A 14,388-nucleotide genomic window follows, 5' to 3' on the forward strand; every position below is an offset into this window, starting at 1 on the left:
AGGGACTTTTAAGACTTTTGCTGAATATATGCTGAATTTGAGTATTGTGAGTTATCCAATTCTCTTTGATTCATTTGGAACTAATCTGACTTATCAAGCATAGCTTGTGGCGTCTATCTTTCCTTTGTTTGCCGAACTTATCACCTTTGGTGTGGCGTTCAATATACCTTTGGTTCCTATCATAATTGATAGTGGGTCAAGGTTCTTTGCTGTTTCCTTAAAATCGTAACTCACCTAAGAGCCATTTTGAGACTCGGGTCAACAATCCATTATTTTTGGTTCATTCTCGGTCTTAGCCAATTATCCATTATTTTATTGTTGGTTCATTCTCGGTCTTAGCCAATTATCCATTATTTTACTTAACCATTTATTCTACTACATTTGTTTGAAACCATTTTACCTATTTTGTTTCATTTTAACCGAAACGAATCTATCCTTACTCAATTCACGATCGGGCAATCTTTGGTTTAGAAGTTTTTCACTTAACCACCTTTTGACTTTTACCAGAAAATTTTTTATTACCTGGTTTCCATTTTTTTTAATTTATATTTTTTTACGTTTTTTGTAAGTATTAGGATATATTTGTTTACATCCAAATTCCCACTCATTTTCTAGTATTTTAGTACAATATTTATTACTTAATTTATGTTTAACTTGTTTAGCAGCTTTACTTTGCAAACAATATAAAGTATTCTTTCTTTTGCAAAGTTTATCCTATTTCCTATAGAATCTAAATTTTCTATCGGAAGACCAGATGTTTTACTGTGCTTCTCTAAATAAGATATATATTTGTTTATACATATCTCATCCCAAGGTAGGGGTAGTTTATGAAAATATTGGTTTTTCTAAAATTCTATATTTTCATTTTTTTAATTTTTGATATTCGTGAAGAAATTTTTTAGAAAATTCTTCTAAATATCTAATATCACATAATTTAATTTTTGAAAGGATATAACTGGATGACCTATCTTGATCTTTTTTTTATCAAAATATCCACAAAATTCTGTTTTTAGAATTAAGGTTAACCCTTTTAAAAGATCTTTAGGGGTTCCTATCTGATTGATTAATTGCCCCTTTTGTTATTTACCTTTCTCAGACTCTTCCCATCGTCTAAGAAATTGTAGAAAATCTCCTTGAAATGTTCCTACAAAGTAATTTAAGAACTTTTCTTTTGACCCTATGTTGTTTACAACAATAGTCATTGATTGTGCCCAATCATCTATGGTTTTTTCATAGTTTGAGATAGGAGTATTGGATAAATCTAAGTATATTCCTCCCTAGGCCACATTTCTTTTATTTAAGTAATCTATTCTTGGTTGAACAGGTTGACTAGATGTTTCTTCTGAGTAATCAGGTTTAACATCATTTGTATCTATATTTTCGGTTTTGTTATAAAAAATCCTAACTGTGTATTTATTAATTTCAAAATCTTTATTTAAAGACCTAAGATAATCATCTGTTTGATTATCTGACTCTATTTTCCTTTTTCCATACGGATCTGTTGGTTCAATATCCATGGGTTTTTGAAGAGAAATATGAATTATTTTTATTGTTACTACTTGCTTTTTGAAGAGAAATATGAATTTAAAACACATAAGTTTGTTTGGATTACATTCTACATCCACCTAATTATGCCTTACTTTCTACATCCACCTAATTACGGAAAGCAGAGCAGTTGGTTTAATCATGAAGGTGACCCTCAACAGATTTACCATATTTTGGTGTGCATGTATTCATAATTGGCTATTCTTATTCCTGTGCTGAATGCAAGTGTTCCTGTTTGGAGATGGATTGTTGAGGAGGTACCCTTGCAAGCTGGTTTCAGTCATTGATGGAAGATTTAGATGATTATAGTCATAAGTTGCCAAGCTGCTGCTGGATGGAACGTCATGAAACATACCAAATTCATGTGGTGGTAAGCCCACAAAGCCAGCAACATTGCGTCCAAAACCTGCTGGATCCAACATAGATACCATATGCCGATTGTTGGCAAATATGTCTCCATCCCCCTCCATTCTATGCATGCTTGTTTCTTCTATAAAATTCCAGTCAGTCGTGCCTGTCATGGAGTTATTGCCAATATTGTGCTTCACATAGTTGCCAAAATCATCTTCAACCTCATAGCCAATTTGGGAATTATTGACCCCATTAATCCTTAGATATTGCATTTGATTCTTGTTCTTGTCACTCTCTATGAAGTTGAGGTTTTCATATGGGGACCGAAACTCTGCATGTTTTCCAGATTTGATCAACTTCTTAATTAATTTAGTTGGATCAACTTTTCCTGTTACTGTAACCACTTGGAGTTCTTCATCTATGTGAACTGAAAAAACACCTTTAATCCAAAAAGCAAGAGCCATAAGTCTCAGCAAACCAGTAAAAAACAGTAATTACTAGTCTACAACTGACATCATAGAAATATATATTTTATATATCAACAGTGATCAATGATAATGCCTAAGCTTTAAACTTATAAAAGATGATTCAATTGGTTGAGTATTATTAGCACCCTGACAAGCATCAAGGTATGAGTCTCACTAACCGTCTATTTAGTGGATAATTTATAAATATTACTTTCAGCCATTTCGAGCAGGTGGCATGTATTGACCCTGGATTAGGATCCTCCTCTGACCTAAATTTTTTCTGTAAGAAAAGAGTAAAAGAACCTTCAATTTTCCGCAGAAGTTTCTTCACTCTCTGCTTGCACCCATCACAGTTGATGTTTACATTGAGCACATATGTCTATTAGACAAAAAAGAGAGAGAGAGAGAAAGGAAAAGGTTTAGTGAATGGGCATCATGAACGCAATACTAAAAATAAATGATATTATAGAAACCTCAAAATTTCCGTGTCCCAAACCAGTTGTTAACATTCTCAAACAGTATTGACTATTAGTCTTTTTTTTCCCCTCCCTTATTAGCAAGTGAATAGTGAAGATCTGTTTGCTTTATATAAAACATTGAATGGGGAGGCAAATATTTTGTGAGTGTCAGGGAAATGAAGTTGGGACCATATCAATGACTCAGTTGGAGAAGTGTGTGATTTGATTTGATTTTGACTTGGGCGGAATCAGCCCTTGTGCATCATTATCTCGTGATTTCTTTCTGTAATGAAATTTGAAAAGGAATCATGCAACCAAAACTTAAAGGCATGCATAGAGCTGTGTGAAGTAAAGTAACTTATTATTTTGTTTACGAAACACGTATGCCATGAATTGCTCAGATAATGGATAGGTGCTTGAATTAATTAACAACAAGTCAACAAAAATGGATAGGTATTAGAATTAATTAACAACAAATCAACAAAATAAAAAGTATAACCTAACAAACAAACTCCAAAGCATATCTAAAATTTGTTGATACCGAGAATCAATTGGGAAGTTGGCGAAAACTGCAAGGTGATTCATCCTTAACGATGGAGTAGAGAGAGAGCGAGATTGTAAGGGGTAGAGAGTAGAGATTGTTTATGTCTTTTTTTATTGAGATAACAAAACTTTAATACGAGACACAAGATGTCACGTATAAATATTTTATTGACAAAGGGATCACTTCGTGTTTTTTTTTGGTAGAGATGATTATGTGACCATATACAAGTTTTCTTGACTACTACTAATAATATTATTGGTTTTGTCTTGTTGCATCATATGTTTAGTGCTTACACAAACAACCTTCGTTAAAGGCAGACAAATTGTTAATGATGCATTCTATGAAAGGTAGAGGAGGAAGAGGTTTCATATTGAACCTTGACTTTAAAAGCTTGTTAGATGGTGAAATGAGACTTTTTTCTTCTTCACATTAGATGGAATAAGTTTTGGGAAAAAATGGATATATGGATGAAGGAATGTGTGCAGTAAGCTTTGGTGTCTATGTTGGTTAATGGATCTTCAATGGATCTTCCATCTCTTTTTTTTCTTTTTGATGATGATGATCAATAAAGCTGAAGAGATGGAATGTGTTATAAGCGGCGGGTTTGTGCCACTAGGATTTTATTTATCCCATTTACGATTTACCAATGATACCAGTTTATTCTTGAAGGATGACAGAGACTCCATTAAAAAATGTGAAACGCCTCTTATGGTGTTCCAAAGTTGTCTAGCTTGAAGATAAATTATAGCAAATCTTAGCTTTGTTTTTCTTGGAATCTCGAAGAGTAGGGCTTAGAAGTTGCTAATTTATAGGGTTGTGTTAGGTCCAAAAATAAGAGGGGTAAATTGAGATTTAAAAAACTTTTAAAGCTTCGGTAGTTGCAATAAACTTAGACTGGGTAGTAGATAAAGCAACACATTTCTGCATTATAGATTGCCAAGCCACAACTCCCCCTATAAAAGTGATCAAGTAACCCAAAGTAGATGTAACACCCCTATACTTGACCCGCTCGACGGGTTCGGGCACCAAAATATTACATTTGTTGCCAGAGTAACTTCAGAGAAATTATGTTAACAAAAATTCTTCCTAATCAAGTTAACAGTATAATTTGAAGTAAAAAAATTCTGATTTCATCTCAAACTCTAGTTGAGATTTCATCATCTCTTTCAACAACTTATAGGCCGTTTAAGCTCTTTGGAGAGCACTGTACGATGAAAGTTGTAAGCTGTGTTCGGGGGGAGTTATTGTCTATCGTTGGCCTCTATGGTAGAATCAGTTGGGGGCCTGAGAGGCGGTGGTTTACCCTGTGGCGGATGTCAGCGGTTCGAGTCCACTTATCTATACAAACATTTTTATCTTTAGGGACAAATAACAATTTATTTCAAATATTTTATAAAGTACAAAACTGGTTTTAGGGGAGTCATGTATTGATACCCTTTGTATGACATCGTTACCCTGACTCAAGTATCGATACCTCTGCCTAGTATCGATGTAACAGCCCGTTTTTAGTGAAATCAGAACAGTGGTTTCGGGACCACAAATCTGATGTTAAAATATTTATTTTATTAATATTTTAATGTTTATAGCATGTTAGTAGTGTCATATAAAAATTTCGTTAAGAAATTTTATCGTTTACATGCTTAATTTGATAAAAATAACTAAATTGAATAAAGTGCAAAATTAGAGATCTATAGTAACAGGAGTCAAATTGCTATGAAATTGGAGTATGAGTGGCCTTAAATGGTAATTAGACCATTATTAATAATAGTGGACAAAGATGATTATTCTTTTTGTCCATTTTCTTCTAGCCGATTTTCTAAGGAGAAAACACCACCATTTTTGATCTTAAACATTTGGCCATCTCTCTTATTGTGCATGTAAGTGCATTTTTGTCCCATTTTTAATGATTTCTACATTTTTAGAGTTGTTGTAGCTTAATCTAGCTAGCCTGGGGACTAATTTGCAAAGCTATTAAAAGTCTAGGGTTTTACCATGAATGCATATGTATTTTTTGTGATGTTTGATTGAAGAAAATGAATGTTTGTTGTTAGTTAAACAACTTTTGTTAAGAGATTTATGTCAATTAGGGATTAAATTGAAAAATAGAAAAATATTCATGGTGAAATTGTGAAGAAAATGAAATGTAGGGCTTGCTAAGGACCTAATTAAAATTTAGCTATAGTGGGTTGGCCCCAAATTGCATGAACTTCATTTTATAGGATTAAGGACTAAATTGTAATGAATATAAAATTATAGGAGCAAAAGCGTAATTTTTCCAAAATATGAGTTTTGGATTGAATTGAATAGAATGAAGTTTAAATGAATTAAATTTAATTATTTAGATAAAGAAAAGCATTGTACGGATTTAGATCGAGGAAAGAAAAAAGTGTAGGATTAGTCGATTGTATTTCTTCGTTTGTGATCGAGGTAAGTTTGTACATTTAATTAAAGTTTTAATACGCTTGAATTAAATGCTATTATGTTGTATTATGATATTACGACTCTACGGAATATCCAACGAAGTTTCGATGACTTTCGCATCCCATTTGAACCTTAGTAATATATAAGATACAAATGACATGTCATTAGGGGTTATCGTGTTTTGGCTGCTGGTCCTGAATGTCCTACCGGTGGTTGAGTTCCCGGTATGTGTTGCGGTTACTTGATAGCTTGTGTGAGCAACCCTGTGTAGCTACGTTTCGACCGATAGCTTGTGTGAGCAGACCCACTTATGGCTCGAGAGTGAGCATTTATATGAGAAAAGAGAAAGAAATGGTTTCAATCATATGTTAGCACACAGTGTGTGAGATTCCCACGTATCCGATTTATTCTAGTGGTTCAACGGGAATAGAAAGGGAAGGAACGGCATATATTTCGATAAGTAATGCTATGAAAGCATGGGAAAGGTATGAGTTGATGATGATTAAAATATGCCTAGCCATGTTCATGAACATATGAGTGCTTATATGTTATGTTTATAAAAGTTATTATGTTATGCAATGAATTTTCTAAGTTATGTTGTTATCACTAACTTGAATGGTTGTTGTTGCTAGGGCTTGTGCCAAGCTATGTTGGATTAATTCAACTTACTTTTAAGCTTATATATTGAAATGGTAAGCATTGTTTATGATTTACGAACTTACTAAGCATTATATGCTTACTTTGCGTTATTTCTCTCATGATTTTTTTGGATAATCGGAAGCTTGTTTGGTTTGGAAGCTTGTCGGAGATCCATCATCCTATCCATCGGCTATATCGATAGATTTTGATGTTTTTGAGTCATGGTTATAATGGCATGTATAGGTGTCTTTGTTTGATGAAATTAGCCATTATGTGTGGCTGGTAAATTTGCTATTTTGGTTGATGAAATAGTTGATATGATATCATGTATATATGGTATTTTAAATGGTTGTTATTTTGGCATCTAGATACTAAAATGATGGTAGTGAATTGGTGATTATAGTGGTATGCTATAAAATGTTCATTGGTATGGAATGAGGTAGTACATTAAGTTGTTAATGGCTAGTTTTGGTAGCCTTGAATGTGTTTGGCATTTGGTAAATTTATTAAGATAGATGGTAGATATGGAAATGGTCATAATGGTATTTGTTGTGCATGGAAATGGTATGTGAACATTATGGTAAATGTAGTATTTAAGTTGTGCAATTGGTTGATTGAATTATGGATGAATTTAGTAAGTGTTTGATCAAGTCTAATTGTTGAAATTGAGGTGCCATTTTGACATATTGGTTGAATGGTTAGTTTTTCTGGTGTTTAAGCTTGTATATGCAAATGTTAGGCGTATTTTGAATGCATGAATATAGGTACATTTGGGTTGCGTAAGTGGCTAGACTTTGGGTGAGAAAAATGGCTTGGAAATGACCTATTTTTCGTTTACATGTCCAAAGACACAGACGTGCGTGACACACAGCCCTGCGGCATGGCCGTGTGTCCCTTGTAGCTTACAAAGGGTTGCAAGTCAGGCTGTTACAAGATCTAGCACACAGCCTGACACACGGGCATGTGAGGCTATTTCGAGGGGTACACGGCCTAGCACACGGGCGTGTAGCTTGGCTGTGTGACCCAAGTCAGAGAGTTACATGGGCACGGACATGGGCTGGGACATGGTCGTGTGTCCCTACTTCAAATGCCCACACGGCTAGAGACACGGGCGTGTGTCTCAGCTATGCGAGTCACACGGCCTGGTCACACGGCCGTGTGATCCCTATAGTTTCAAAATTTGTTTCTTTTCCCATAAAATCCTATATGTTTCCGATTTAGTCCCAACTTGTTTCTAATGTGTTTTAAGGCCTCGAGGGCTCGTATAAGAGACTATATGTTGAATAAATGCTATGTTTTATATATGTTGAATAAATGTTTGCTGTATGATGTTAACTTTCGGTAAGACTCCGTAGCCCTAATCTAGCGACGTATACAGGCTAGGGGTGTTACAATCGATACCAATTGAGCTTCAATGTTTATAAAAATCAAATAAATTCATTTTGGGTCTATATGCTCCTTAACCCTTGCGTCTCATAATTTTTATACAAAATGACCTGATATGTTCAAGACACAAAATTTATTATCAAGATAATTATCCAACAACTCATTTCTTGAATCACGTGATATTTCCTTGATCAATTCCATATGCATGTTGTTTATACTAAAATTTATTAAATTAATACATTTATCAAAGTTTTACAAATAAGTCCATTAAAGGGCTTGTACTTTCTAAAATTAATTTGCCTTTTCTACATACCATATATATTATCAACATTTACCAATCGATTTACAATTAGGACTTCCTCAATTCTTTTTATATCTTTACTTACTTAATATATTAACAATGTTTTTGGACTTCAAAATCTTGCATTGCAAAAATTTTCCTTGCATTAGAAATTTTCCTATTATTATTATTATTATTATTATTATTATTATTATTATTATTATTTTCCTTCTCCTCCTCCTCTCCATTACACATCATTTATGTATATGTATTTACATAGAATCTTTAACTTCAGTATGACATGCCTAAAATCTACTTGGCCAATTGGAATGTTCAATGATTTATTTAGCCCTTATACTCAGCAATATTACTTCTAATTGTACTGCAACACATCTATATGCCCATTTCTTACCTGTAATCATGTTGCATATGCTTTGGCTTTTTAAATCGTGAATCATGATTAATGAAAATGAGATGGATAGTTGATGCCTTTCCTGATTTTTAGGTTTGACAAGGAATTGAACAAGTAAGTTGCTATTAAAGTTATTGATTTAGAAGAATCGTAAGTGGATACCTTTGTTATATTTTCCTTGATTTATTCCTCATTAAAGTGTCTTGTAGCAGGTGCTTGCTATGAGCAGCAAAGTATGAATGAATGTGATTATCAACTTTACAAATATACATAGTAAAGTTTAAAGTATGAATCGAATTGCTATGAGCAGCAAATTTAGGGATAAAATAACGTCACACCAAATTGCTATGAGCAGCAAAGAAAATTTTTTTAATTGCAAAATGCCAACTTCCCTTCTTTCCCATACTGCCAGAAATTTTAGGGACTGCACGACTTGTGGTTGATTTCGATAGGTGGTGGACTGGTGAGGAATCTGTGAATGTTCTCTTAGAAGTCGCAGGCCAAGGTAAAGTCTTCCCTTTCCAGATTCGGAACTTAATTTATTTATTTTTATTATTTTAGAATTTTTATATTTATAATTTTTTTTCCTTATCCTAAAAAAATGTTTTTTTTCTTGAAAATCACAAATTAATTTTATTAATTTAAGGCAATCTAATAAGTTTATATTTGAATTTTTTAGACAACCGTATTTTATTTTTCTATTTCCCACACTTGGATATGATAATGGTAGCAGTGAAGTAGAGGTTCTCACACCGAAAAAGGTGAATAAAATCACAAGTTTCCCTCTCATTATCATTTCCCTAAAATGAAATCATTTTGACTTCTTTTTATACAAGACTTTCGTGATACAATCCCAATCATTCATACATACCTACGTGTATATATATATTAGATTATATACATGCACGACATGAATGAATTGATATAATAATTAAATATGGTAATACTTGAGTTATTAAAAACTATAATATTTTGAGTTTGAGTCCTATAAATATATTTTGAGAAATTATTTAGTCAATTGCTGGTGGAGTTTTAACAGCGTTGAAATGTTATCATGTGTCCTAAAAAAATTAAAAATAAATTAAAACAAGCATGTGCCATGAACTAAATCTTTGTTTTGAGCAGGTAAGTCTATGGAACAATTTTTTATCCTTGTAGTTCATGTTTTATTTTGATTTTTCTGTGATTAAACTCTAGTACTCAGGGCAGTAGTTGTTGAGATGTAAAATCTGTTGTCTATCTGCCTAAATATATGACAAAAGGCTGAAGTACATATTGGAGATACTCTCACATGCACATTCATTCGTTTGAAACACGATATCTAGTTATTTGTCTTTGAACTGAGTTGGATTTTTCCATGCTTATGTAGGAACACATGTCCTATGCCCCATTTTCGTTTAAGGACCGCCAAGGAAATTCTGAAACTGAAAGCTGATTGATCGTATGTGTATGCCGGCTTTCATCAACTACTTTCGAAGGCCTTACTAGGAATTGAAATGGTGTGCAAAGAGATTGCTTCTTCTGATATGATTTTTCGATATAAATACTGGACAAAGTATGGATATTTTACTGCTGTTAGTAAAATAGGATTCTCTTCTTAGGATCTTAGTTTCTTCACTTGTATTAGACTTAACAATGGCTTGCATTGCATTGGTGTTGATTTTACCAAAATTTCGAGGTTTGCAATTTTTAATTTTTATTAATTATTTACGTTTTCTCACTTTTATTAATTATTATTATTTAAACTTCCTTTATTTGCCTTTCTTTTATCATTTTCATAGAAAATTTAATTTAAATAATATTTTTTATTTATCCTTAAAAGTATATTTAAAGTTCAAATTTAAAAAATAAAATAAAATATAATATTTATGTTTTTGTGAGAAGCGTCGCTAAAAGTTTTTTCTATAGTGGCGTTTGTGATAAAAAGCGCCGCTAAAAGTCATTGTCTTTAGCGGCGTTTGTGGAAAAAGCGCCGCTAAAGGTCATGGTCTTTAGCGGCGTTTATTTCGAAAAATGCCGCAAAAGTTAGCGACGCGTTCAATAGCGACATTTTTTGCGGCACTTATCAAAGCGCCGTTAAAGGCCTAAAAAAGCGCCGCTAAAAGCCTGTTTTGGTGTAGTGATTACCATATAATTTTAAATTTAAACATTCAACTCCAAAAATTTCAAAAATCATAACCTAATTCATTCAAACACATGTATATCGTCCCTAATTCAAGCCATTGAGGCCCTAGAAACACTTTAGAAATGATTCGAGACTAAATTAGAAACATTTAGAACTTTATGAAAAAAGTAGAAAATTTCACACTACAAGGGTCGCCTGGCCACACGATCATTCGAAATAGGGACACACGATCGTGTCCCAGCCAGAGTCTACGCCCGTGTAACTCTCTGACTTGGGTCACACAGCCAAGCCACATGCCCATGTGCCAGGCCGTGTAACTCTCAAAATGGCCTCACATGCCCGTGTGCTAGGCGTGTAACTGCATGACTTGCAACCCTTTGTGTAACACCCCAAACCTAACCTAGACGTTATGGTCGAATCTGACGTGCCATGTTAAAGTGTCTTTCAAAAATAGGACTTGTTGGTAAAAATTTATTTCCAAATTAAAAAAAAACCTCTTTGTTAGTGTTTAACAAATCATCTAGTCAAAAAGTTTGCCTTGTTATCTGTTATTGTTATAAAAGGTTGATCTAAAATCGAGGAAGTTTTTGAAAACACTAATGTTTAGATTTCGTGTTTTTGAAAACAATAATTATTTTGAGAATTCGTCTTCTGCTAAACTAGCAGTTTAAAATAAGTAAGCAAAAGCCCAGTTAAAAATTTAAACAAACATAAATGGCCTTATTACATAAACAAAACCGAACACAAACTTTAAACTTAAAATAAAAGAAAATGTAAAAGAGCTGCAGTTGAGTGGCCACCTCCGAGTCCTTTATAGCATCAAATCGCCTATGACTGAGGATTACCTGTACAGTTAAACAGAGGGGTGAGTTTACGAAAACTCAGTGTGTAATCCCCTAACAAGCAAACAGTAGATAAATGCAACTTTGGCCTGAGCCCGTTACAATAATAGTCCAGTTCAGTGTGGGCCTAAGCCCTTTTCCGTAACAGTAAACGATTAGGCTTGAGCCCATCACAATGCCAGTAATCAGTAGGGCCTTTGCCCAATTTCGGTAATAGTATCAGTGGGGCATTGTCCCATAATAGTAATATATAACAGTCACTCAGTGAACAGTATGTAATATCATTAATCAGTGCAGATATGCAGTTAGAAATCCTACCCAATCCAGCCTCCACACACCACTCTGTCACGCCAAACACACCATGTGGGGATTAAATCGACCCACCCAGCTAGACACATGGAGATTAGCAACGGTTGCGACACTAAACAATATTGCAGCAAAGCTTCCAGTAAAATAAATGGCATATAGCCATCAGTAGGTCCACAGTCATCTTAGGCGACCCGTGCAACCTTATTAGTATTGTACACTTCCTCCAAATATAACAACCCATCCCAATGCAATATATCGTGACATAATATCATATGTGTATGCAAAATGTCATGCTTAATCATAGTCATACATATCATAGAGCAAATTAGTCATACATAACATAAGGCCATAACAGTCATTTCATCTCTTAGGGGTATAACGGTCATCTTACCCTATAGGGGTATTTCGATAATTTTACCTTATGGGGGTATTTTGGTTATTTTACCCTATGGGGGTATTTCGGTCATTTTATCCTATGGGGTATTTCGATCATTTTACCCTATAGGGTATTTTGGTCATTTTACCTTATGGGGTATTTCAGTCATTTTACCCTATGGGGGTATTTTGGTCATTTTACCCTATGAGGGTATTTCGATTATTTTACCCTATAGGGGTATTTTGGCCACTTTATCCTATGGGGGTATTTCGGTTATTTTACCTATTTTGGGGTCTCGGTGCATATATCGACCTCTTGAAAGGTTCGCAGTTGCCTCGAGCAACTTGGGTAACCTAAATGGTCATAACAGTGTAAATAGGCACAAGGCCCATTACTCGGCCCAAGCGGGCCTACATGCTCATGCGGCCCATTCAGCCTAGATTTCGCCACGGCTATGAGATCTACATAACCCAGTCCACTACTTGCCACAAATCATGGATTTCATCCGTGTAGGGCCCACACAGCCCATTTCGGCCCAACGTGGCCCATTACGGCCAAAGCCCATGAAAATGCTCATTGATGCCTCTATAGTCTATCGCCCATGTTTCGCGGGTTGGGCTTACCATACTAACGATCGCACGCCTATGTGGTCTCAAACACCGTATTTTCGGCTTTTCAGCTTTTTGCCGTTCTATGATTGCAATGGGGTGTTTACACACCTGTTTACGAGAAGATGTGCAGACAGTCCTCGAACACTTCCGAACCTATGTTCACCCGTAACACTCGGTTAATCACATATCAATTGAATTTAAAAAGAATCCTATTCATTACACATAACTTCTTGATTGACAGTCACTTACCTTGATTGAAAAACCGAATCCCTGAGCAGTTCACTCAGTGGAACAACGTTGGTCACTAGATCTTGGGGTTATTACCTGCAATCCAGTTGAACCCCTTAATATCAATTATCTATTAAATCTATTTAAGTCAAAACCAACACCAACTTACCAAAAGTATAAAACCGTAAAATAAGAATGGTATACAAAATCGACAGAGAGCAAGGAAAAAGTCGGCACAAAGAGGGTAGAAGAAGGAGAGCAAATCAGCAATAAGGGATGAGAATGGTTTAGGGGACGAAGATGTTTCGGTAGAGGATAAAGAAAGAAAAAAATGAAAAAGTAGAGAAGATAGACTAGCCACCAGTAGAATTACTTGGAAAAGAAAGAAAAAGAGACAATTGAAAGAGGCAATATTCGACCAAAGAGAGGTTGCCAACACCAAAAAAATGAGACAGAAGAATATGCAAAAACCATTTACCACATCGGCGTTCAAGCAAAATGAGTGAAAACACCAAACAAAACTAGAATGAAAAGTATAAAAAAAATGAGCAGTATGCCTTCTAGCCGAATTTTCTTGAGTAACAAAGTCCATTTTTAGCACACCTCTCCTCTCCACTCACTTCCATTGATTTTCTCCTAAAATCTCTCCCCTTATCCCTCCTTGAATCACTCCACCGATTTCTCCTCAACTCCCACAACAGCTCCATTCAAAATCCATTCAAACTCTCCTTTAGTTGTGTTTCAGTTCAACTCCACTACCTACATAGCTCAAGCAGCAAAATAAATGCTCCATTGCACAACCCAGGACTTAAACCTCAGACCTCACAGTTACAGAACACGCTACCTTGCCACTAGACCATAAGCGCTTTTTGTGTCATAAAACAAGCACTATTATTTATAAGGCCTATATGCTAGTGTCCAGATTCATTTAAAAGCAAAACTAAAAATTTTGCAAAATCCAAGACTTGAACCCCTGACTTCTCAGACACTTCCAAACACTCTTAAATCACTTAACCATTGAAGCAGACATTCATTTATGTCATTTCCTTGCACAACTAAATATTTTTGTGTAGTCTCCTAACTGTTCCCTTGTTCAAAACCTATTTCTTCTAGGCCCAAAATTTGGGGTGTTACACTTTGAAACCTACAAGGGACACATGGCCATGTTGCTTGGCCGTGTGTCGCACATGGCTGAGACACACGCCCATGTCTTAGGTCGTGTGGACAAGAAATAGGCCAAATTCAAGCCCTTTCTTTCATTCAATTCAAGCACACACTTACAAGCCATTTGTATATACAATCAAGCCTTAAAACATACCTAAAACATGCATAATAAAACTAATTCAATAGGTCATTTATCCATACAACCAATATGCCAAAAGACACCTCAATCA

General features: G+C 34.8%; 1 protein-coding gene across 2 annotated transcripts; it reads right to left on the bottom strand.

Annotated features, from left to right (window-relative positions):
• Positions 1-1,540: 1,540 nt before the first annotated feature.
• Positions 1,541-2,969, bottom strand: LOC107961171 (uncharacterized). Of its 2 annotated transcripts, none has more exons than XM_016897386.2 (3): positions 2,837-2,907; positions 2,667-2,742; positions 1,541-2,335 (listed from the first exon to the last, which is right to left on the bottom strand). In XM_016897386.2, the coding sequence occupies exons 1-3, from the start codon at positions 2,870-2,872 to the stop codon at positions 1,734-1,736; spliced, it is 714 nt and encodes a 237-aa protein (XP_016752875.1). In that variant the 5' UTR covers positions 2,873-2,907; the 3' UTR covers positions 1,541-1,733. The 2 variants fall into 2 exon arrangements, 1 of the variants encoding a protein (XP_016752875.1); XR_005916257.1 differs by having other exon boundaries at positions 2,141-2,335; positions 2,543-2,742; positions 2,837-2,969.
• Positions 2,970-14,388: the final 11,419 nt, after the last annotated feature.

Source organism: Gossypium hirsutum, chromosome D07 (genome assembly GCF_007990345.1).
Source record: "Gossypium hirsutum isolate 1008001.06 chromosome D07, Gossypium_hirsutum_v2.1, whole genome shotgun sequence".
In the NCBI taxonomy this organism is placed as follows: Eukaryota; Viridiplantae; Streptophyta; class Magnoliopsida; order Malvales; family Malvaceae; genus Gossypium; species Gossypium hirsutum.